The sequence below is a fragment of the Cyanistes caeruleus genome, chromosome 3 (genome assembly GCF_971803275.1).
Source record: "Cyanistes caeruleus chromosome 3, bCyaCae1.hap1.1, whole genome shotgun sequence".
In the NCBI taxonomy this organism is placed as follows: Eukaryota; Metazoa; Chordata; class Aves; order Passeriformes; family Paridae; genus Cyanistes; species Cyanistes caeruleus.
This window is the reverse complement of record NC_141703.1, coordinates 33,132,998-33,158,006: the sequence shown is the minus strand read 5'-3', so window position 1 is coordinate 33,158,006 and position 25,009 is coordinate 33,132,998. Positions and strand designations below refer to the sequence as shown.

General features: G+C 36.4%; 1 protein-coding gene across 2 annotated transcripts; it reads left to right on the top strand.

Annotated features, from left to right (window-relative positions):
- Nucleotides 1-274: 274 nt before the first annotated feature.
- On the top strand, nt 275-24,215 carry TUBGCP5 (tubulin gamma complex component 5). Of its 2 annotated transcripts, XM_023947293.2 has the most exons (24): nt 275-620; nt 3,121-3,174; nt 3,258-3,366; nt 5,401-5,497; nt 6,099-6,209; nt 6,740-6,819; nt 7,285-7,420; nt 8,802-8,919; nt 10,308-10,397; nt 11,109-11,202; nt 11,518-11,764; nt 11,888-12,090; nt 12,750-12,865; nt 14,173-14,441; nt 15,346-15,544; nt 16,942-17,130; nt 17,687-17,869; nt 18,122-18,206; nt 18,313-18,433; nt 19,096-19,274; nt 20,068-20,193; nt 20,802-20,890; nt 21,970-22,070; nt 23,168-24,215. In XM_023947293.2, exons 1-24 carry the CDS (start codon nt 460-462, stop codon nt 23,212-23,214), a joined length of 3,204 nt encoding a protein of 1,067 aa, XP_023803061.2. In that variant the 5' UTR covers nt 275-459; the 3' UTR covers nt 23,215-24,215. The 2 variants fall into 2 exon arrangements, with proteins under 2 accessions (XP_023803061.2, XP_086736783.1); XM_086880657.1 differs by lacking the exon at nt 6,099-6,209 and having other exon boundaries at nt 344-620.
- Nucleotides 24,216-25,009: the final 794 nt, after the last annotated feature.

The window sequence follows — 25,009 nt, the reverse complement described above, 5'->3', positions numbered from 1 at the left end:
GGTGGTGCTGGGTCATAGCTTGGACCCGGTGATCTCAGAAGGCTCTTCCAACCTAAGTGATCCTGTAATCAATCTAATTCACAGTTACTGATCCCGGGTGATTATTGGGATGTTTCGGAAGACAAGTGTAATTTCCGTGAAAGGGGGATGCTGAAGCAATGGGGCTGGATCGGCGGTGCTTCTCCCGACGAGGAAGAATCCTGCCGGCTCCCTCTCTCCCCGTTCTGCCGGGTCCCCCACACTCATTCCCGCCGGCTCCCTCACGGCCCCAGCCCCCCCTCGCCGTGAAGTGCCGAGCGCCCGCCCCCCTACCGCTGACAGCGCGGCCGCCAGGCGCATGCGCCGCGCGGGGAAGCCTCGCGAGAGGAGGGGCGGGAGGCGGGAGCGGCTCCGCGGCGCCGGCGGTGCCGCCCCTGTGTCCCTCTGTCCCCGTGTGTCTCCCCGCCTCGACACCGGGCCATGGCGGCGCCGCCCGTCCCGCCCGGCCCCCGCGGCCGCTTCGAGCAGGAGCAGGACCGCGCCGTCCGCGCCCTGGTGCGCTGCGTGACCGGCCTGCCCGAGGAGGAGCTGGGCGGAGACCGCTTCCAGGCGGCGCTCAATTTCGCCTGGTCCAACTTCAGGTCAGCGGGAGATGGAGGGTCCCGGTGCCTGCCGCGGGGGTGTGGGACGGGGCCGCGGCCCGCCGTGCCCACCGTGCGCCGTGTCTGGGGAAGCGCCGAGGGCCTTGTACGAGTCTGCCGCGCATCAATGACCGCTACTCTGTCACGTTTGAATCTTGGTCTTTTAGGGATTTTCTGCTATGTTAAAAGGTGCCTTTCAGCGTGTTCATTTAGCCGCCCAGAATTTTGTTGGTGGGAGATGCATTATGTTTGTGTGTAAAAAGCAAGTGAGGAGGGCTCTGCCAAATTGAGATAAACCTTCTGGCTAAGGATGCTGTGCTGCTTGTGTGCAAGGTTATCAGTCTGCAGGAAGAGAACGTGTTTGGTGTTATTTGGGCTTGTCAGAAACGAGGTCCTTATTAATTTCTAAATACGTAGTAGCCCTTTATGCTGCCACATAAAATGCCCTTACTCAATTTCCACACTTGAGTGTGAAACTTCCAGTTTTCAGTTATCACGGTTATTGTTCCAGTCTATTCTGCCAGCTTGAGTTGTACTCGATGATCGTTGTAGGTTCCTTCCAACTCAGAATATTCTGTGAAAGCTGTGAAACTCTGTCATGATGTATTTCCAGTTACCCGTACTATCACTAGCTGCTGCCTTTTTGGAATCAGCTAGTAGCTAATCCATATAAAATCAATGCTACTTTACATTTTTCATGCTGATAGAATGCATTTTTGGAGGAGCAGTAGCATAACTGCATTGCATCTGTGAATCCTAAGTGCTAATAGGTTCAAATAAAATATGCAAATCTCACCCTCAGTTTTGGTCACCCAGGTGCTTGTGTAGCTGTGTGCTTTTTTAGATTGGGGAATTGTTGGGGTTTTATTTGGGTTTTTTATGTGCCTTTAGAAAGCAGAGGGGGTGATGCAGAGTGAAATTTTTGACAGGGTGGGTTGGGAAGAAGTTTTTTTTTCATGCCAGACTCATGCCAGATTTCTTACACAGATTTCACCATTTTCTTGATGTGAACAGTCACAAAGGAATGTTCATGGAACATCAGCCTGAAATTATCTAGTATTACATTTGCAAACAGTCAGACCTTAGGTTGTAGCAGAAACTCTCCTTAGTTTCAAGTTTGTGATACTTGGGTACTTGTGATTTGTATTGTTAGATCTGATGATGTTTGTGTGCTGTAGTTCTCGGATCCACTTATTTATTTACATGCAGCTCTCTAGTCCTCTTTTATTCATGATATTCCCAACTTGCCTAAAAAAAAAGATATATTTTTTTGTATGTATGCTAGTCATTAATTAAAGCTTTGAGTAACAGACTAAAGGATTTTCACTGATAACTTCCCTGCAGCTTAATTTTACTTTTCAGGGCAGATTCCTGGTTTTTTATTGTCTTTTCAGTGTGATATTCTAAATCTTCCAGTTCTTATACTTACCAGCCTTTTGAATTAATGATTTCCTATGTAAGCTAATGTGCTGTAATAAATTAGATATTTTCTTAAACTTAAATGCCACCTAGTCAGTGCTATATTTTATTGTGCTCTTATTTCAAGTCCTTATACACTGTTGAAATCAGACTAATGTGTATGTAGTTACAAAGTCTTTAACATGGGCCTATCTTCATCCTGCAGTGCTACTTATTAAAATCCTTACTAACTGCCTTACAGTTTCACATTCTAGTTCATTACTTTGGCATTGAGGTGATTTCATACTGTCTTTTGAATTTCAGTCTATTTAGCTTAACTGTTGCTCATGACAGGGATTCAGCAATTTTCATTTATGTCTGTGGTCATGAGAATTTTACTATTTTCTATTACCTGTTGCTGGAAACATTGATTTGGTTCTGAGGACATACAGAGTATCTTGACCTTGTACTCAGTGTTGTCACATCTTATTCCCTGTTTTTTTAATCTTTGTATCTGAAGAACCTATTCATAACCTAATTTAGTCTCCAAAGTCCGTTTTACCTTTCATGAGTTCTTGTTTTGTCCCTATACATATATATACCTTTGTTGATATATCTGTCTTTATTTTTGATCAAGCTCTTTTTTCTCTTTGACACTCTCCCTATCCTTTATAAAAATTAGCTTCTTTTGGGTTTAGAGGCCTTGCCATGTGGGTGGGTTTTTTTTGCCTGTGATGCAGGTCCCAGATAATTTTGTGCATTTGACACCAATGCCTTTGACAACACAGTTCTTGATCTCCTTGCTCTACTTGACTTAGCAGACAGCATACTTTAATTGCTTAGTTTGCTGGTACAGTAGTAATTTTCCATTCAGCTTAGAGTGCTGTTTAGATGTAACCTGCATTCAATTTTTACATCTTTCAGGCCAATTATATTTAATCCTTCTTGAGCTAAGATATGCCAAGATTGAATTTTGTTGATGCTTAATGCTGTTGCTAAGTGTGCATTATTAAACTAGTAATGTCTTCATATATGTAATGCAGTTTTATTTTCTTACTTCAGCTTCCTTTTAAACATATTCTAATGCAGATTTCTTACACAGATTTCACCGTTTTCTTGATGTGAACAGTCATAAAGTAGAGAGAACAATAGAAGGGTAAGTTTTATGTCTATGTATTAATAATGCATTGGTTATATATATATTTTTAAAAACCTTCTTGATACTATTTGTGTTATTAGAATACATGAAAAATTGGTAATTCATTCTGACCTTGGAAAAGCTGCAAGCTGGAAAAGACTAACAGAAAAATTTCTGAACTTGCCACTCCCAAGTACTGAAGAAACAAAGGTATGTACGTTGCAAATTCCTTGTTCTTTTCTCCATCCCTCTTGCATTTACACTGACAATGGGAACTTCAGTTGTAATGTGTTGGAAATTTCAGGTGACATAGTAGCAGACTTTGGAGTTGCTGTTCAGGTCACGGATTTCCAGAAATGAAAATGCATATATTGTCTTCTCAGGGTTTCAGGACATGGGGTTTTATGACTGTGAATCTCATTGCATACTCACACAGAGCAAGTGTTTTAGGGTCAGCATTGTACAAATGCTGTAGCTGGAGTCTAGGTGAATCTAGATTCTTGTCTGTTCTAAAACAACAATGAACTGAGCATTTCTTATTCTTTGCCAATTCTTTTACTTTAAGTAATCCATCTGGGTGTTTTGGTTTTAGAGTTTCCAGTTGGATTGCTCCTATTCTGTAGCTTCTATATTGAGACTGCCTGTGTTTTGCCATTGATACATTTTGTATCAAGTCAGTTTAGGATATGGAGTGGATGAAGATGGCAAAGTTGTCTCACTCAGTTTCTTTCCAGTGTGGCAGTGTAATAATGAATTGGATCTTAGAAAATTCCTGCTGTTGGGAGATTTAAGCTTCTGATTTAAGAGGTGGTGCTCCATGTAAAGATGCTCTTTAATAGAATTGTGTCTTCTGAGTTGCAGTGTGATTTTACTTCTCATCGAACTGACATTTAACTTTCTTTGATAAATACCTCTCTTTCTAAGCTGTCTTAAAGGTAAAGCTACCTCATGACATTGTTCTAGGTTCCTCTTAATTTGTGGAGAAAATCCAGGGGCCCTTCATAGCTTACACATATTCACTGTACTGAATAGTAATCTCTGGATTTTTGAAAATCCACTTTAATAGTGCTTCTTTTGAGATTTGAGTGAAATTAAAACCAACCAAACCAAACACCCAAGAAAGTACTTAATACTTGAATTTTGCAAGTTCCCTAAGATTTTTTTAATTTCCTTTTCTTTTTAAAAATGCAACTGGGGTATGGCTGGAGGCAAATTAATCTCATATTAGGGAAGTTGAATGGCATTTAGTTTTTAGCAGTGACACATAACTGGAAAGATTAGGTATTTACTGGTTTCTGTGGCTGGTAAGTGGAGCACCAGCTCACACATGTGGTTCTGTCAATGACCTGCTGGTTTTCTTTGACAAAATCAGTACTGTTTGATAGGAACATGTTATAATCCTTGTATATGCTGCTTTGTCAGAAATTTGAATTATTTTTTCTAAAATGCAAGTGGAACTCATTCCAAAACAGCTTTGTGTGCTAATGAATGTGTGAAAGTGTATAAGGATTTAGACAGCAGAATCTCCACGTGTCTAGATGTGAAATGGTTGACTGAAGATCTTTGTAAAGTTACAATGAGGCCAAAGAAAAATCTTTTTATAGTAAGAAATGGTTTTATACTGGTAAACACATTTTAGGGAATAGACAATAATAGAAATTTCTGGACCATCCCAGTTTTGGCACAGTATTCTAACCTGATTGAAGGCCTTTTGTTTCACAACTGTAATATTGGAGTTTTAGATTCATCCTTAGTGATCTGTGTAGCTTTTCAGATCTGAGAAGATAATATAAACATGATATTAAAATGTAGTGATTTTAGTTAATGTAATTTTAGCCTCTGTTTGAAATAATTGGCCATGTGAAAAGGGAAGCTAAGACTTGGTTTCCTGCCGGCCCATACCTGTGTCCTTCCAGTTCATCAACATTTTTGTGGCTGTCCATTATCCCTTGTCCTGTGGTGACTTCTTACTTTCACTTGCATCTTTTCCATATTCTCTGATTATCAGCTCAGTAAGAGGCAGCATATGCTGTGGCTGCTTTTGAAGGACTTGTATACTGTTTGGCTAATTAGTAAGCAGAAGAAAATGGACAATTCAATGTCATGTTGCAGATGTTCTTTTTGTAATTCAGGACTGGGGAATGGGAACTAATGGGGAGCGTTTCTGCAGATAATAGGCTTTGTTACTAAGCAAAATCTTTTAGACCACTTACAGGCTTGCTTTTTTTCTAATGTGTTTTAAAGACGGATACACACTATTCCATACTGTCTCTTCTGTTGTGTTTGTCTGATTCGCCATCCAACACCACCTATGTGGAAAAACCACGAGTCAAAGAAGTGGGTAAGTTTACGAGATGTTTATATGGCTAATGAAAGATACAAACTGCAATGCAGTCTGATAAGAAGGACATTTTTCTTTTCCATTTTATTATCTCCTTCATTTCACATTGCTTTACTGATTGTCTTTATAATTTGTACATTTAAAATACCTTGCAAGTCTTTCCTACCCCTTTTTATGTTGCATCACTTATTTAAGTTTTCCAGCCACTGATGTACATTGGGAACTCTCTTTGACTTGGACCACAATCACAAACAAAAGTTCTCCATCTGTTCAGCAGTGCTTACATGCTCAAAGACAGACAGTGGATTTCTGTCCTGAGTCTCTGTCTTGCATCTCAATATTAGATCTCTGGAAAAAGTTTTGGTGATGTAAATTCCTGATGGTGATGTAAATAATCAAGGAAAGGGAGATACATTTGAAGGTTTCCAGAGGGAGATCCCAGCTGCCTGCTTTCTAAAGTAGGACTTTTTCACTCAGTGCCTGAAAATGAGGCTTGTGCTTAAATTTGAGTGGATACCATCCCCCATTTGTTTACAGTGTTGTATCATAGACTGAAAGAAGAATATTTCAGACTAACCTAAAGAAAATCTTGCATCTTAAGATTCCTTTTTGAATGATCTCTGCACATTCCCTCGGCGGTGTTTTGAATGCACTTTCAGCCCATTCCAGGAATGTGAATATGAAGAAGTTATCTCAAACAACACTAATTACAGTTGAGTAAGCTTCATGTTTAAGATATCATATGTTGTAAGTGTGGTTGTTACTTTGAAAGTATCGCACATCACATCATGGATATGTGGTATCTTTTTTGGACTGTAGACAGTTCTTGGTTTACGTTGTTTACAGTCTGAGATCCTTGTGCATATTTAAATTATTGAGCTAAATGGGACTTACTAGTCACAATAAGTGGTGTGTTGCATTCTTGCATGTTTTTCCAGGACTGAAGTGTAGGGTAGTGTAACATAATATAAATGTTAAATGTGCTGATGGTACATTGTATTGCATATTTTGAGTGTATAAGCAATAAAGTTGAGAATTAATAAGGGATATACATGGTTGATACATCACAATTTATGTCATATTGAACCTTGTTAATGGAACGGTGGTGTAACCTTAAGTGGAAGGGAATGTCTTTTGTTTTAGCTATAGAGTATCAAGATAGTTTTAACTTTGGAAGTGTTTTAGAGGAGAAGAAAGTCAGTTATGTGATACTTACTATTTTTATATTTATGTTTCTCTTAGAAAAGGAAGAAGAATTTGATTGGGGAAAGTATTTGATGGAAGGAGAAGAAATTTACTTTGGCCCAGGAATAGATACACCAGTAAGTAATTTCTTAAGGTAAAACCCCAACTGTATAAACTGGTTTGAAGTGTGTTAAAGACCTGATTGTGTTGTCCTAGTGTGCATGCTCTGAATGTTGATTCTTGAAGGATTCCCCAGTACTCTGCTCAATACCATGAAATAACACAGGCTCAAGCAGAATAACAGAATAACTTCTGTTTTTCACAATGTTTTGACTTAGTCCTGCAATTAAACTGCCTGCTTCTGCTTCTTGCAGAACCTACTGCAGTTCTGTGAACTTTTCTAGAACTCTGATTTGCTGGTTATTAATGTTTATATAACTTAAATAATTCTCTGTTGGACAGTTACGTTAGTCCTGTTGTCCTGAATTTACTTCATAGTGTAAAAAAGAATAAGAGAGTTAGTATTGGCTTGAATAGGAGCTGAATATAGAAGTGTCTGCTGTGTTGTACTGAAGTGTCTTGGGGTTTATTGCACTTCACAGGATTGGTCTGGAGAAAGTGAAGAGGAAGAGGACACTCAGCCCTTGAGCAGGGAGGACTCGGGTATTCAAGTAGACAGGACACCTTTGGAAGACCAAGATCCAAATAAGAAGACAGTACCTAATGCTTCCTGGAAAGGTTAGAATAAGCTGTAGTTATTCTGATATATGTACTAAAATTTAGCAAGATAATGTGGTTTTTTTATTATTCTTTAGTGAGGCATTGTGTTACAGATCTAGAATTGAAATATAAAGGTGCATGTTACTGTTCTTTACTGATTTATTTTTTTCCAGTAAAGAAACAATATATCAGAATGTGAAGCAAAAATTTATTTTCAAACAGAAATAGTTGGCTCAGTTGTGGGTATGAAATGTTTCTGGGAAAAAAAAGGTTTTATTTAGTTAAAATACTAGTGACTTTCTCTTGAATAGCTTCGGAGTATTAAATGTAGCTGTATATTTTTTTCACGAAATATTGTGGGATAAATGACTGCTGCTTAATATATATTATATAAGCAGTAGCTATCTAACTGGGATTAGATAAAGTTCTGTTGACAATCACATTTTAGAAAAAGCTGTTTTAGGTAATGTACTAAATGTCGGATAAAAAAAGAATGTTGTGATAAAGTTGATGACACTTGGCAGTTTATTTTTTAAGTCAGCCTGTTTTTGTATATAGCATTTGAGAATTGCCCAAGACACAAACACATTTTTTGAGAAAGAATCAGGAACCATGTATATCTTCAAGCTTCTAGAATCATATATCCTGAGCTGGAAGGGACCCTCAGGTATCATCCAAGTCCAGCTCCTGACCCTGCACAGGATCATCCCCAAGAGTCACACCTTGTGCCTAAGAGTGTTGTCCAAACCCTTGAGCTCTGTCAGGCTGGTGCTGTGACCACTGCCCTGGGGATGTTCCATTGCCCAACCACCCACAGGGTGGAAAAACTTTTTCTGATACCCAGCCTGAACATCCCCTGACAGCTTCAGGCCATCGCCTCAGGCCGTATCACTGGTCAACAGAGAGGAGGGAGTCACCAGAGAGTCTGTTCCTGCATTTCCCCTCATGAGGAAGCTGTGGACCATGGTGAGGTCGCCCCTCAGTCTCCTCCAGGCTGAACAGACCAACTGACCACAGCTGCTCCTCATATGGCTTCCCCTCTGGGGCTTTCACTGTCTTTATAGCCTTACTTTGGACACTCTCTAATAGCTCTTTCTTATATTGTGGCACCCAAAGCAGCTCACAGTAGCCAGATGAGGCCTCAGCAGCACTGAGCAGAGCTTATTTTTTAGGACTTTTGCAGCATTTGGGAAATGTGCAGAATTACGTTTCTGTATAAATTAATTTGTACACAGTGGTATTAAATTCCCAATGCAGTAAAGTGTAAATGGTAATTAATTTGAAAAGATTTGTGATTCTGCAGCTGAGTGAATAGGCTTATTAATAACTTCTTCCTGTGTTTTATAAGCATTTCATGGATAAATAAAAACACCTTGCTGCCTGTCTCATGTTTTCACAGTCGGTGAGCCTGATGCCCGCAGCTGGCTGGAGCATCACGTGGTTCCTCAGTACTGGATGGGAAGGGCTCCTCGCTTTTCACATAGTTTGCACTTGCATTCCAACCTGGCTGCAGTCTGGTAAGAAAACAGTAAAATATTCCTTCCTGGCATACAATGCTAAATACTGACTTTTTTAAAACTCTTTACTGTTGGAAGCATAAAGATGCTATAGTAATTACAATTCACTTAAGAACAGAATTAAAGGGGTACAAATTAATAAGAAGAACAAATGAGCTGCTTTTTCTATTATAGATTCTTAACCTTTTATTTAATTTTTATTAAGTTTCTCATGTCAGAGAGAAGGGTTTAATTTTTCAAAGATGTGTATCTTTTGTTTAGCTTGACCCTTATAAGGTCTTTGAGGACCTAATATAGGTGAGTTGTAAGTGGTCCTGGAAGTGAGGAGCCCCCTAATGTTTAAATTTTTAAAATGTTTTTGGTGCTTCCCTTAGAAAGTTAAACGTAAATTTTGTGTGGGGAAGAAACTTAAAACAGTACATTGCCATAATTTACCATGGCCTTGAAAAGAAAATGAGAATTAAAAATAAAAGGGAGTCTAATTCTTTCCTGTCCCAAATTTTGATGTATCAGCTATGAAGTTCAGTAGATTTGCCCTTGGTTTTCTTAATGAGTTTTTTAATCAAGGAGTTATTTTAGTATAAGGTGGTTTTCTATCCAGTGATAATCCACAATTTACAATCAATATTAGATAATGGGTAACATGAATAAAACAATACTACTTCTGCTGCAGTGTTGCTAGATGTGATATATAGGTAGTATTACTTAATTTGGACTTCTTGTTTTTGAGTGTGATTGCATAGCTTTTGCCACTGATATTAATGAGTAAAAATATAAAAATGTACATAATCATTCTACACTTTGCTAAAATATGAAAAGGTACTGAGGAAGGTTTACAAAGAATTGTGTAAGACAGAATCTTTAGAGAAAATTCATAGATGGATATGAAAATTTCCACTTCTTAAGTAAGCTTTTGAGCTAAAGAGAGAATTTTCTTATATGGCTTAGAGAAATTGGTATTTTACTTTTTTGCTTGGCATTTTTTCTGTAAAGTAATGATAAGTTTTCACAGCACTGAATGAGAAATAACTGAATAGAAATAACTGAATAATTTAAAAAAAAAACCAACCCCAAACCCACAACCTCCCTCCCTCTCGCCCCCACAAAATAGTGGAAATTCAGTACTTCAGGCATTTGCTACTTAATTTCTTGTCTTGCTATGTAAGATGAGATGATATTTGAGTGTTTTCCACAGTATCTTGCTTAACAATATGAAAATAAGCTGTGCTTTTTTTGTTTTATGTACTTAAAATGTCCTTGTGAGGATTGAATCTGCTCAGATGTGAGCAGAACAAAACCAAGCCTAAAGATTATTGCTTCATTCTTACTTTCAGGTGATTTAGCTGTTATTTCAGCCATTGAATTGTTTTAATTTCCTTTTCTCTAAGGGACCACCATTTGTACGCCAGTGATCCTTTGTATGTGCCAGAAGAGAGGACACTGGTCACAGAAACACAGGTTATACGAGAAACTCTTTGGTAAGTGCAACATCACAAAGCTTGCATTTTAACATTAGTATTTCTCTCAAGGAAATGAGAGGTTTCTCTTTGAAGATGTCCGAAGAAGGAATTCTTACTAAGCTTTTAATTTATACTGTTTCTGACAGTAAAGGTGCTGCATGTGTGTTAACCATTCACATTTGAGGCACTGGAACAGGTTGCCCAGAGAAGTTGTGGATGCCTATGATGCCCCGTCCCTGGCAGGTTGGGTGGAGCTCTGAGCAACCTTGTCTGGTGAGAGGGGGTGTCACTTTATGGCCTGAGGACTGTAACTAGATGATCTTAAGGGTCCTTTCCTTCTGTGATTCACAAAGAAGAAAGTAGCTTACTAGCTTTTTTTTGGCATTGATTATTCAAGTCTAATTGTTAAAAAGAACCAGTTTGTTCTTATCTTGTCCCTATGGATTTATAAAACAATGCTCAGTTTTGGAAAGCAGACTGAGTCTCTTATAGCTTGGAAATCATCTCAACTGGAAAGAAACTTTAGGAAATATTTACTTCATGCCAGTGTTTAATACTTCTTGTTCTGGCAACAACTTACAGTACCAATAGCATCGTACTTGATTTGTGGTCTCCTGTTACTCAAAGAAAATAAACTTTAAGGCAAGGGAGAGCTAGTTTTTTATTAATTATATATAATTATAAGTCCATTAAGGGGGAAAATTACTACTCTTTTTGTTTTTTTTCAAGGCTACTTTCAGGAGTGAAAAAGCTTTTTATATTTCAGCTGAATGATGGAAAAGTGACTGTGCGGAATGATATTATTGTAACTCATTTAACCCATGTAAGTTGTTTCTGAATCTCAGAGGAATATGTTATTAGAAAGATATAATTTGTGGGAATAGGAAATTAAACTGCTTGTGGACATTTCTGCCATTTTTCTACATATTTCTACAATTGTGTTTTGTCTAAAAGAGCATCTGACATAATAAAACTGAATGGGCTGTTCCTGTATCTGAGAACATGATGAAGCAATAGCAATTGCAGAATTCTATAATATTTTAATTAATAAAAATAATATTGTAATGCCATTTTAGGCTTTATGAAATACAGTTTTTGTTAGATGATTCGAGAAAGGTTTTTTTTGCTTTTATTTTAGAATTGCCTGAGATCTGTATTGGAGCAGATAGCAGCATATGGTCAAGTTGTGTTTAGACTACAGAAGTTTATTGATGAAGTAATGGGACACAACCCAGAAAGCATAATGCATGGAACAGTTTCCACTCCAAAGAAGACTACAGAAGCCCCATTCAGAACCTACCAAGCTTTTATGTGGGCTTTGTATAAATATTTCATTAGTTTTAAAGAAGAACTTACTGAAATTGAAAAATGCATAATCAACAAAGGTACAGTGGAAGGGAAGTTTTACATGAGGGGGGACACGCAAGTAATTAACACTGCCAAAATTTGCTTTTCTGTTGGACGTTATATTATGCATCTTGTTTGTTGTTTTTTTTTTTTATTTTCAGATAAAACAGTCACACTTTCAATAGTAATAGATAAGCTGTCTCCCAGACTAGCACAACTGAAGGTACTTCACAAGGTGTTCAGCACAGGAGTAGCAGAAGTGCCACCTGACACTAGAAATGTTGTACGAGCATCTCATCTGCTTAATACCCTCTACAAAGCTATTCTTGAATATGACAGTGTTGGAGAGGCATCTGAGCAAACGGTAGAGGAAATAATTCCTTCCTTAACAGAACAACACACTAGAACTAACTAAATTACTAGAATTAGTAACTAAAGCATTATTGTTTTTTGACATGAGTTCACTTAACCTGGACGAAAATGGATTTATTTCAAGGATCAAGAGAAGTAATTTTTGAGGACTGAGGGGAAGGACTGTGGAAAATCAGAGACCAGGAAGCTGTTTTGAAAGAGGGAACTCTGGAACAGCTTTCCCTCCTGTTTCTACAACTGCATAATTCAGTTAATGCTGAAATGTGGGGGTTTGGATTTTTACAGGAACTTGATTATACTATTGAAAATACAATTAATGTCATTATATCTTTTTGTTTTCCTGATTTCGATGTTAGGAAACCACAAAGTGTTTTATGACTATCCGTTACTGTTTCAGGGATGTTAGAGTGAGAAAGTGTTGTCTGGATCTGTGATGACAGGAGTAACAAGAGGGGCCATGAACAATACAGGCTTCCATTAAAAAAAAAGCTGTAATTTTTAGTTTAACATTTTATCTTTAAAATTCTTAAGTGTAGTTATGTATATATAACAAACTGTGATTGCACAATTTAGAGATTAGACTTCACCATATTGCTTTCAATGCTTAGTATAAAAGCATTCAGCCACTTTTATTTTTCCCTTTAAATTCAGGTATCCCTTTTGTTCTCTCTCTGGGTTGAAACTGTGAGGCCATACTTACAGACAGTGGATGAATGGATAGTCCATGGTAATTTGTTTGATCCTGCAAAAGAATTTATTATTCAGAGGTAAGGATGCTTGATACTAGACACACATAATACTGTACAAGTAAACCTGTTGTAGAACCTAGAGTAAAGGGTGACAGTAAAAGTAGGTTTTCACATTTGTTATTTTGCTTAAGAAATAAATTCTTAATCATATTTCTGTAACTTGTCTCAAACTTTCCATTAGGGAAATTATATAGATATGGATCTCTACCATGTATTCTTGTAGAGTAGAAAGCAATTATTTTGGGTTTTTCCCATCTATAGTAAATAATGAGCAGGCTGACTCTGAGTGTACTGAGTTTTTTTAATAGCAGGTAACCATTTCTCAAACCCAAGACATTTGCAAAAATTACAAAATTTACTTTTACATTCCTCTACTAATTTTTTTATGAATCAAATGCTATTTGGAATTAAAATACTCATTGCTTCTGACTTGTAGTAAAGTTAATAAGTGTCTTGAATTACATGTGCATACCTTAAACATTACTTGAGCTGTTAATTTTTGTTCCGTTACTATGCTACATTTTGTTGGTCCCTTTTTTTGACAGCTTGGAGTGGAAAGTGAATATAGAAATTAAAGTTCTGGCTTGTTATTACAAATCCATTTTTCCCTATCTGCCAAACTTAATTGAACCTGTGTCTGTTAACATATGTTGAAGTGAGCATGAAGAAAGACAACACCTCTAGCAGTACTATTGTAATAATTCCTTGGTAGCAGAGATCCTTAGCATCCTTATTTTATCCTCTTTTTGTGGTTCTATAATTGTGTTTTCAGTTCTTCCAACAGGGCTGATCTCAACTTATGCTACATTTTAATTATCTAATTTTAATGATGTAATTTAGGTTTTTCCATCTGACTTCAAAGACTAAACTGTGTATCTGATGTAAACAACAAAAAAATCCAAAGCGAACTACAAATTGAGTTTCACTTACTCTAGAATTATTCAGCTTTCCTAGTAGGTGTTACTTGACTTTGAGGTTTGAAATAAGTCTGCAAGTCAATCACTCATCATTTTGACACTGAGGATGCATGCCACTGTGAATAGTTAACATCCTGGATAAATTTAATTATAATTGCTCTGTTTAACTTGCTTTTGGGGCTTAATTGGTTGTACAGTTGTTTAATCTCCCATGAGCTAATTGTTTATCATTTCCAGAGTTTGAGATAGTTTGCAAATAAGGATGAGCTAATTTTATACAGTTTTGAAAATGCTTCATGACTGTTCTAAGAGAAAAGCAAAGCATAGAATAAAGAGGATACATATCCTCTAGTAATGAAGTTTCCTTTTGGAAAGGAGAATACTCAAGAGCTTTTTATTTCTTCACAGAAATAAAAATGTTCCAGTTAATCACAGAGATTTTTGGTATGCTACCTACACATTATATAGTGTGTCAGAAAAGACAGAGAATGAAGAGAAGATGAGTGATAATGCCAGTGCCAGTTCTGGCAGTGATCAGGCTCCTTCAAGCAGACAGCACACAATGGTTTCTTTTTTGAAACCTGTGCTAAAGCAAATTATCATGGCTGGAAAATCCATGCAACTGTTGAAGAATCTTCAATGCAAAGATGGTTCTCCACAGCAGGCTGCATCAAGAGGTGAGATGTAACTTGTACACCATTATGCCTTAGGCTGTCTAACAGTATGGGTATACTTTTGGTAATGGGCTTTCCCTGGCTTTAGAATAATGTAACACTCTGTTGAATGCCAGTACTGTGGTTGATAATTTCAGGTCTGATGGAAAATACTCTTCCAATGCAAACAAGTGAAAAGAGCAAAGTGAATAAAGTTGGCAGTTCCCTGTTCTTATTATTTCTTTAAATTTTTCTCAAACTTCTTCTCATGCGCTTGAAAATCAATTTTTTTTAATGAAACAAAACCAGCTTGTATGTTCTAGTAGTAAACTGATGTTTTTTTATAAATAATTGTTTTCCATTATTCAGTGGTTGAGTAATCTAAACTAGCATATGGAATTTTTATTTTTTTTTCAAGCTTTCTCATAAGTAGATCAAAGATGTTTGGCTATCTAGGATATTCAGTGAGTGATTGTAAAACATAATACAACATTGTAACTAATGTTGGGGTTGAGGTTTATTTTGCTTTTTTTTAAGGAAACAAAATAATTTTTTTCGTCTTGCTGCTTCTTCATGTTTGAAAGTAGAGGTAGTTAAATTATTTTGGAGACTCACTTCAGTACATACTGAAAGATTGTCAGGTGCTAAAAATTAATCACTTTTGTACCTGAGGTAGGAAGTTCTTTAACAACCTCCAAAATATTTCATATTTCAGATATTCATTCTGTGGATATGCATGCTGTGCTTTTGAGCATAGGCCTGATGTTAGACATTGGCCTAGTCCTATTATTTTTAATACGTATTTTAAGGTATTTTGTTTTCTGAATAGTGGTCTAAATGTAATATTTTAAAAGTTAGCTTGTGAATGTTGGACTGTGGAGTTCTTTTAGTTCAGACGACGTTTTCTCCAACGTGTTGCCCAATTCAGATGCTGAACGGAAGAGTTTATATACACTGTTCTTGGAATCAGTGCAGTCTCGCCTGCGGCACGGGGAGGAGTCTGTCCCAGACATTATTACAGAACAGCAGGCCACAAAGCAGAGCCTGATAAAGATGCAGTCTATAGCAGAAAGACACTTGGAGCTGGATGATGTCCATGACCCGCTGCTGGCTATTAATTTTGCCAGGTAAATGAATGATCTTCCTGCTGTGTTGTTGAGAGCAATATTCAGCCTGGTGACATTTGGTAGATCACATTTTCATTATTGTTGCTGCTGCTACTGGAAACAAGCAAGTTCCGAATAAACACAAACACCAACAGTCAGTTAGAGAAGCTAAATAGGCACTCTGCTTGTGCCTGGTTGAAGAAAAACTGAATCAGTGAAGAATGTGCTACTTGCCATTTGTAGCATAGAAAATTGGAGTAGTCCTTATTATAACAGGCTTTTAGCAAATAAGTGGTTTAATAGTGAATGCCATTTTAAAATCTGAACTTTTCAATGAATTTGTTTGGTTTTTGTACACAATGTCCTTGATTTGCACCAAGTATATTCTTAGAAGAATGCAGCTTCTGTTTTGCTGTGCTTAAGTCATTTAGCTGTAAAAGCCTTCCAAAACTCAAATTACTTGCATAAAAATTCTTCATTCTTCATAGTGAGGTAAGTCCTGTAGAGAGTATAAATGTCTTGGAAATCAGCAGGCAAGATAAACTCTGAAAATCTTATTAGGTGATTACAAATAAGAAAATAGCTATTTATGTTCTCACTAAATATTGTGTGAATACATGTTTTAAAACTGACATTAAAAAAGGAAGAATTTATTTTAAAGAAATCATAGATAGGACTTTGTTTCCCTTGTTTATTGGGTTTATTCTAGTTGTCAGAATTGCTACATTAATTCAATATCCAGCTCATTCAGTCTATCCAGGCGACAGCTGCTATGAGCCAGACTTCCTCTTAGAACGGTTGCAACTGGCAACCAGCTTTTTACAATATATTACAGTAATTTGATATTTTCTGTGTAAAAACAATTACACTTACCAAAAGCAGACCACAGATACTCTCTTCCATCATATAATATGTAGAGACCCCATAATTAAGATGCCTCAAACCAGTTCTCCATGTCTGGGGTGGGTTTTTTTTTTTTTTTTTGGTTTTTGTATTTGTTTGTTTCGTGGTTGTTGATTGAATTTTTACTTTGTTTCTTTAATTTTATTTTTCTTTCCTGGGAAGCTCATTTGAATGTTGTATATGCACAATATAGTTCTAAAAGTTCCTATCAAAGTGGGTTTGTTTAGTAAGCTGTATAAAATTTGAACTTGATGTTTTTCAAAAGTATGCCTTAAGCAGTTATGTTATTGCTGTCCTCCGTGATCCTCTCATGTCTGGTGATACACAAACAGTATGATGGATCACTTTATAGGCTGGATGCATGCTCTGCTTAAAATAAACTTTTATTATCCCTGCACCATATACTTCGGAGCAGAGGATCCAAATCTGATCAAAATCTTTGAAGGCATGACATTGTTTTATACCGTGTATGAATAATGAGCCTTCTTGCCTAAGTATCTTGTTCTATTTTGAAGATTGTATTTGGAACAGAGTGACTTTCATGAGAAGTTTACTGGTGGGGATGTCTGTGTGGATAGATCCTCAGAATCTGTGACGTGCCAGACTTTTGAACTGACACTGAGGTCTTGTCTTTATCCTCACATAGACAAGCAATACTTGGAATGCTGTGGTAATTTGATGCAAACTTTAAAGAAGGATTATAGGTAAGTAAATAGATTTATTTTTCCTTAACTTTGTTTTTTTATTACCGGTGGTATGTCATCACTAAAAGAAGCAATTCTATGTTGTGTTTCTACTCCAGTTTGATAAACGGCTATAAAAGTTATTAAGAAGAAAAGGGGGATATGGCACGATAGACTCTTGGGTAAAAACTTGGTCTAGCTTGAATCAACAGCAAAGCTGTTATTTGTCATCAGTGGATGTTTGATGGGATATTATTTCAAACAGTATTTATTAGTAGTGTTGTCATTTTAAATTCATTACAGGGAGAGGGATGGGATTTCAACACTATACTATTTCTGAGAATTTCCTAGCCTGTAGGATAGCTTCCAGTGGAGTTACTGAAGCTGTTAAAGCTTATAGGGAAAAATGCCTTGGTTAAACAATGGATTCACTGTAGACTTTGTTATGTTTGTATCCAATACTGAGGTTTTGCTGTGAAGAATTTTTAAGATTTTTGATTCTGTATTATATATAGTTGTGTTTTGCATTCACTTGTATGATGAGACTTAGGAAATCTTACATGTTTCTCTTGTTCAGGCTTGTAGAATATTTGCAGGCAATGAGAAATTTTTTCTTACTTGAAGCTGGAGATACCATGTATGACTTCTATACATCTATTTTTGACAAAATTAGAGAAAAGGAAACTTGGCAGAATGTTGCTTTCTTAAATGTTCACCTACAAGAAGCAGTTGGACAACGCTATCCAGAGGACAGTGCAAGGTAAAGTGTAAAACATGCTTTAGTTATATTTCTTTCACACTTAGCTGTATTAATGTAATGCACACGTAACACACTTAGCACACTAATTAAAATGTGTTTTAATGAAGTTTTGAGCTGTTTTCTCTTTCCTACCCATGTCCTCTGGATTAAATCAGACAGTTAGTGGTTAGAAGTGAGAAATAAAAATTAGTGAAGCTAACACCTCATTTAAAACAGATTCTCACCAATTACATCACTTGTTTCCTTGCATAGGTTGTCAATATCATTTGAAAGTGTTGATACAGCAAAGAAGAAACTCCCTGTCCACACCTTAGATGGTTTGACATTGAGTTACAAGGTAGTGAATTAATGAAATGGTTGCAGTTCTTATTCTAGAACAGATTTAAAATGTTGTATTAAAGTGACTTATATTTTCTATCTTTATTATCTTCTCCTCCTCCTAGGTTCCTTGGCCTGTGGATATAGTTATAAGCTTAGAATGCCAAAAAATCTACAATCAAGTTTTTCTGCTCTTGCTGCAAATAAAGTGGGCCAAGTATAGTCTAGATGTTCTACGATTTGATGGTAAGATACTTCTTCAGTGTGAGATACTCTGTTTTGTGGTCTAAGGATATGATTAGTCTTCTGCTTTCTACAGTAAGCAGTATAAACTAGTTAGAATTTTGATTCATTCTATAAAATAATAATCTCTGCTAGTGTTGCAAATTACCTATATTAAGCTGGGTGTGTTTTTCACTTCTTGTCAGCCTCAGGGACAGCTCCATTCATGCATTCTCTTTGATTCAAGTCTAGTTAGTTATACTGGAAACTTGTTACTTCATTCTACAGACTTTTCTATTGAAAGAAACTCTGTCTACCACACCCTAATGTTTATGTATAATCTTTTTATGAGTAATACCTTGCAGACAAGTTAAGAAAACAAGATGAAAAAAGTACTCTATTTGAGATTGAAATAGTAAACTGTTGGGGGATTATACAAGGAAAGTTTTTAGTATTTCCTTCACCAAGTAATGTTTATACTCTTCCTGTCTCATGTAAAGTTGATATAGACTTCATGTCTTAGAAAAAGAAATTAGAAAGTTTATGGGTTCATCTATATTTTGAACATCAGCTAAGTAATTATCTTCCTAAAAGTATGTGTTTTTTTACTGTTTAAACTTTATGGGTATGACTTTTTGGTTAAGTCTTTTCCCAAAAAGCACAACACTCTTTTTTTTTTTTTTAAGAACTAGTCTCTGCTGCAGAAAACTCACAGAATAAGGAAGCAACTTCATTAGAACAAGGAACACTTCCTGTATTTGGACCACAAAAAGAAAATATAAAACAACAAATACATCGCATGTTCCTCTTAAGAGTGAAGCTTATGCATTTTGTCAACAGCCTGCACAACTACATCATGACTAGGGTTTGTCTTATATTGCAAATTAATTTATATTAGGAGCTTGTAAATCCTAATAATTTTCCTTTAAAATTATTATTTTTATTTATATATATTTATATATATTTATATATATTTATATATAATATATATAAAATTTATATTTATATTTATTTATATTATATTTTTATATATTTATAAATTTATATTATTATTGTGTAATAAATTTTCCTTTAAAACCTAAAAAACCCTCCAAAACAAAAAGAAAAATGGAAATATAATGTCCTTTCTGCATGTTTCAGTTTCAACTTGGCCATTTTAAATCAGTAATTCTAAAAATGCTTTAGAAGTTCTATATACATATGGTTGATCTTTGTGTATTACTGATTCTTTTTTCTGTTTCTCCCAGTGCTAGATAACTTAAGCACAGTAATGCAAAAAGTGGTTCTCAAAAACCTCTAGTACACAGTGTATACATGATTTTTCAAATACAAAGGCAATGTCTGTAGATACATATATGCTCTATTGTTGCCTATTTTGCTTTTAATAAAATTAGTGTATATTCCCATTCAGCCTCTCTGGGGATAGTCATGCCCTTGTGTAGTGGCAGTATATCTATTTATGTGAGGTATGTTGCTGTGTAGTTATGAGAAGAGCTTGAATTTTTTGCTATAGATGGTAATTAGGAGGCTAATCCTAAAATTTGAGAGGGAAGAGCAAATGAACCATGCAATTTCAGGTTCTTAAAAAATCTCTTTGAAGAGAGGTATAATCACTTGTATGCAGCATGGAATTTAATAGCTTCGGTTTTCTTTTTAAGATTCTCCACAGTACAGGCTTGGAGTTTCAACATCAGGTAGAAGAAGCCAAAGATTTAGATCAATTGATAAAGATTCATTACAGATATCTATCTACAATTCATGATCGCTGCTTACTGAGAGAAAAGGTGAGTAAAAAATTTGTATATTTGATGTATTGAGTTACCAGGACATGAAAATAGTTTTGTACTAATCATGCTGTCTGTTTTGCAGTATACATACTAAACAATATATGGGTACTCTTGAAGAAGTAGTAGCTTTTCATGCTCCAGTGTGAGATCCAGTTTCCCTTGCTGTGCTCAGCTCAATTTTATCAGGGAAAGAGGATAAAATTAAATTCTTTATAATAGGTACTGAATGACTTGTTTGTTTCTAGAAGATGGGAGGTTCTGAACTAACTGTGGCTTTTACTGTTAGGAAGATTATGCATAGTGGTATGGCAGGAAATGGAGGTACCTGGATAGCTTTGTAACCTTTTATCCCACATACTGTCTGTGCAAAGTCCACATCCAAGTAGTCAGCTGGGAAATGAATTGGAGAATAAATAGAAATATCTTCACTTTGGAAGAATCACACTGTATGTAGGAGATGGTTTTTACAGGTCAGATTAAATGGCATATGAAACCTTTGTTTATAATAAGAAAAATAAAACCACTGTTTATTTCAGTGTAATAATGAAAATTATTATTCCTAACAATGAATTTCTGTCTTACTCCTTGTGTTTTAATTAATTTAGGTGAGCTTTGTGAAGGAAGCTATAATGAAAGTGTTAAATTTAGTACTGATGTTTGCAGACCGTTGGCAAGCTGGTTTAGGGGCTTGGAAGTAAGTACACATACCTAAAATTCTGCATGGTCATAATTTTGCAGCTCTGAGTATGACTTTGTGCCCAGAACTGCACCTCCAGGTGAGGCTAGACAGTGGGACACCTCCGTTGTCCATCTGGCTGTGCTGTGTTTGATGCACCCCAGGAGGGGGTTTGCCCTCGTGTCTGCCTGGGCGTCCTCCTTGCTCACTCTTCTTGATCTACACCCCCAGATCCCTTTCTGCAGCCACTCCTTTCTGCATTTATGCTTCTGTTTGTGCAACCTGCTGCTTGAAGGATGATACTGGGCAAGTCTCCAAGGCTTTGTCAAACACTCAGAAGTTGATGTATGGTCCTGAAGCCAGCTAGTGTGGACTGGCTTATTTCATATTTTCAGAACTATTTTTCTTTGGCACAGATGCTACCTAAAACTTCCATCCCGTTCTCCTGTGACGTTAGGAAGTTGATATTTTTGGAGTGTTTTTCTCATTCAGAGTGTCAGAAATAATTTGTGAACGCTGTTGTTGAAGACTGAAACTCAGGGCATGTGGTTGCATGCTCTTGCATGTGGCAGGAAAAAGTCATAGCAGGTGTCATCTGTATCTTCTTGGGAGGGGAAAAAGGAAAGGAGTGACTGTTGTGAACTGTGTCTTCTCCCTCGTGTGTATCTGACAGAGTCCTAATTGGAATTCAAGAGATTGCCGGACAGTAAAGCACTGTGGGTGTTGTTGTTTTACTGACCATGTAGGTCCCCAAGGTTCTCTAAAGCAGTAAGGACCAGGAAAGGCTCTCTTATTTACAAACCTATGTAGGAAAGATAGGTGCCAGTTAGAATCACACAGCTCCTCTAAGTCACTGCAGAGATTTTTAAAATGATGAGGAAATTATTAATGCCCCTTTGATGGCGCACAGGTGCTCCTGTCAAAATTGCCTTTGCTTTTCAGAAGTAGCATATGTAGGCAAAACTGAAGTATTATAAGTTCAAGCCAGAATTCTATGTAAAGAGTACTTTTGTCATTTACTGTGAAATTTTTGTCATATTTTGAAGATAATATAGGGGCTGGTCTGTTAAGCATTCCTCTGTTAAATTGTTTTGTAGGATGGAATCCATAGAGAAGATGGAATCTGATTTTAAAAACTGCCACATGTTTCTTGTAACTGTTCTCAACAAAGCTGTCTGTCGAGGCTCTTTTCCTCATTGTAAGTACATGAGGCTTTTCACATACCTGCACTCGCCCAGGTTTGCTAGGAATGTGTTTATGTTTTAATCTATTCTAATGTTTGTTGGCATATTTTAAATAATCTCATTTTGTGGCATATGCACAGATACACCAAGACTTTCCTCTTACTAAGTTAAAGTCATTATTTTTTTAGAGTATTTGTGCCAAGCTTCTCTGTGACAGCTATCTTCAGTTCATCTGTTTACTTGATAAGGGGAAGGTGTGTAGCCAAGCAAGTGACAAGCACTTTTCTAAATTAATGAAACTAAGTTCTGGGGGCATGGAAGAGCATTCTTTTTGATGGTATTGGGAATGACAGCTGTGATATATCTTGACCAGATAAGATTTTAGTGTTATGGTGCCTCAGCTGCAACTGCACTGGGCTCTTTGCTCTGCCCATCTGTTGGAAGTTACTCCCTTGGCAGTAGAAACAGCAGAGGATGACATATCTATGTTTCTACTTATGACCTAGTATGAGCTTAAATTGTTAATCAGTGCCAGTTTGAGGGGCAACTGCTCAGTGTGGCTGTGGGGCATCAGGGTTAGCTGGGACACAAATGGATGTTCTCACAGGTTTTTACACCATCTGTAGATATGCCCAGGGTACATGACTTCGTGGTGGACTGAGCAGTGTTAGGTTAAGGTTTGGACTTGACTATTTTAAAGGTCTTTCCCAATCTATAACCTGTGTCTAAAACAGACAATACCTGCTGCCATCACTGCTACTCACATCTAAAAGAGCTTGTCTGCAGAACCATCTGTGAGAATGGCTCGCTGTATATAAACCTCCCCAACTATTTTTTTGGTGCACAACAGTATTTCAAACAAAGTAGCTAATTTCTTACCAGTTGTTACCACATGAAATAACAAATGGGTAGCTGATAATGCATGTGGTGAAATATTACCTGAGCTGTCAGAGACTTACAAAAGATCTTGCTGTCTGAAGTCCCAGAGTGCTGCAATTTAAAAAGTAAACCGGTATCTTCCTATTAAAGGACAGAATTGAATATTGCAATAAATATTTGCAGAGTGCTGCAAATGCAAATATTAACCATGTTTTTATGGCTTGTTTCACAGTGGAATCTTTAGCTTTGTCACTGATGGCTGGCATGGAACAAAGTTAACACCCACTTCCACTGAATTAAGGAAGAACTGATAGCAGGATTTATGTTGAAATTCCTGTGTTAACGAACCATAAGCATTTTGCACTCCAGTTAAAATGTATATAGATAAATGATGCCGGTGTTTCGGAGCTGTGTAAAATATTTTAAAATGTAAATAATGTACAGGTAAGTGTGTTGGTTGTGGCAGTGTGTGTATATGATTCAACATCAAAAAACATGTATAGTGTAAAATTCATTCCATGTAAACAATCTTACTTGAAAATACATTAAATGTGTTTCATGCTGAAAAAAGAATTTTTCATTCTTTAATTATGAGTAATTGATGGTTTACTTTTTCAACTAATTTTTCATCAGTGAATAGGTCACAGGGCAGTGTGCAGTGGTGTGACTCAAATCTTGGTGTTTAGAAGGTTGGTTGATTTAATTTTTGGCCTTTTTTTGCTTTTGCAAAAAGGCTAAGAAGCATTCATCTTCTTTGCTTAGTGGTTCTTAAGAAAACTTTAAGAACACTGTAAAAGAAGCTGATGTAAAAAATACTAGATTAATTTATCAAAATGGATTATATCAGAACATAAAACACCAGTATTTTTTATGTTAAATGTTCAAATGCTTACTAATTTTAGTGGTAACTCTGGTCAGTTTAAGTAGGATAAAGATGACAGTGTGTAATGTATTAGTTTTAATGATTGGATTGTTGAGATGTTTCAAGGGTGGTCAGATGTGACTTGACCTTTATCATTCTTTAAACCTTTTGCAAGCAAACTTCTACATCTAATAGCTAATCTCCTCTACAGCAGTCGACTGTGATATAGAAGGGTACATTTCTAGCCAAGTAAATGCAGAACTTGTTCTGTGCAAGATGACTTGCCTTGTCTGCTCTCCATTAAAGTTTCTCTGGAATTCTGGCATGAATATACCTGCATTAAAAAAGACAAAATCAATCATAGCTATTTATCTAATGATTTTTTTTTAAAAATAAATAAAAGATTTGATAATTAGAATTTCACTGTTGTGTGTGTTTCTGCTGAAATTGTCAGTAACTTAAAGTTTGAGAGATGTTTCTTTAAGGTAAGTTAAATATATTACTACTGAAACTAAGTGGCTCATTATTAAACTGTTTTTTTCAGCTGTAAACTCATAATTACTTCATATGAAAGTGAATATTTGTGTTTGTGTTTGAACAGGAGATCTCAAGGTTCTTCCAAGTTATAACTATGAAATGTTTTGAGGAAAATAAGGTTATTTTTTTCAGGTATAACACTGAGAAAGTTTCTGCTGCCCCGTAACATGTTGTTTTTTGTTGACTGAGTGGAGGTTTTGCTTTAGAGACAGTGTGTTTGTATTGTCCTTTGCTACCACATAACACACTTTTCCAAGTGGATGTTTTTTGTGGTAGGTGGACACCTATTAACTAAAGTAATTTGTACTTCTAGTTTACCATGACTAGTTCTCATTTAAAATTCCAGATTATGTATTTATTGCTAGCAGAGACAGTGCACTGTTTAGTAACTTTCTTACTCAGAGAAAAATTGAGTAGCATACTAAGAGTTTTAAAAGACATACTTGTACTTGGAAGTTCAGCACTTCTGTGCACTGGTTCATTACTTTTTGAGTAGGTCCTGTACTCTGTGCTTTTGAACTATCTAACATGTTTGCTTTATTTCTGCTTCCTATACAGTGATTACTTTCAGTAAAATTCCTGCTTTTCATAGCCTTACCTTGGATAATATTAGCTAGATATGGGAGAAAAGAAAAATCCTTTAATCCTTCATGTTGTTGAAACAATAATTCCTAG

Bases quoted from the DNA above. Each gene is read 5' to 3' on its own strand.
- TUBGCP5 (XM_023947293.2), top strand. From the start codon at position 460: ATGGCGGCGCCGCCCGTCCCGCCCGGCCCCCGCGGCCGCTTCGAGCAG. The intron at 18,434-19,095 runs GTAAGATACTTC...TTTTTTTTTAAG, and splicing joins AGATGTTCTACGATTTGATG to AACTAGTCTCTGCTGCAGAA. The intron at 20,891-21,969 runs GTAAGTACACAT...ATTGTTTTGTAG, and splicing joins GCTGGTTTAGGGGCTTGGAA to GATGGAATCCATAGAGAAGA.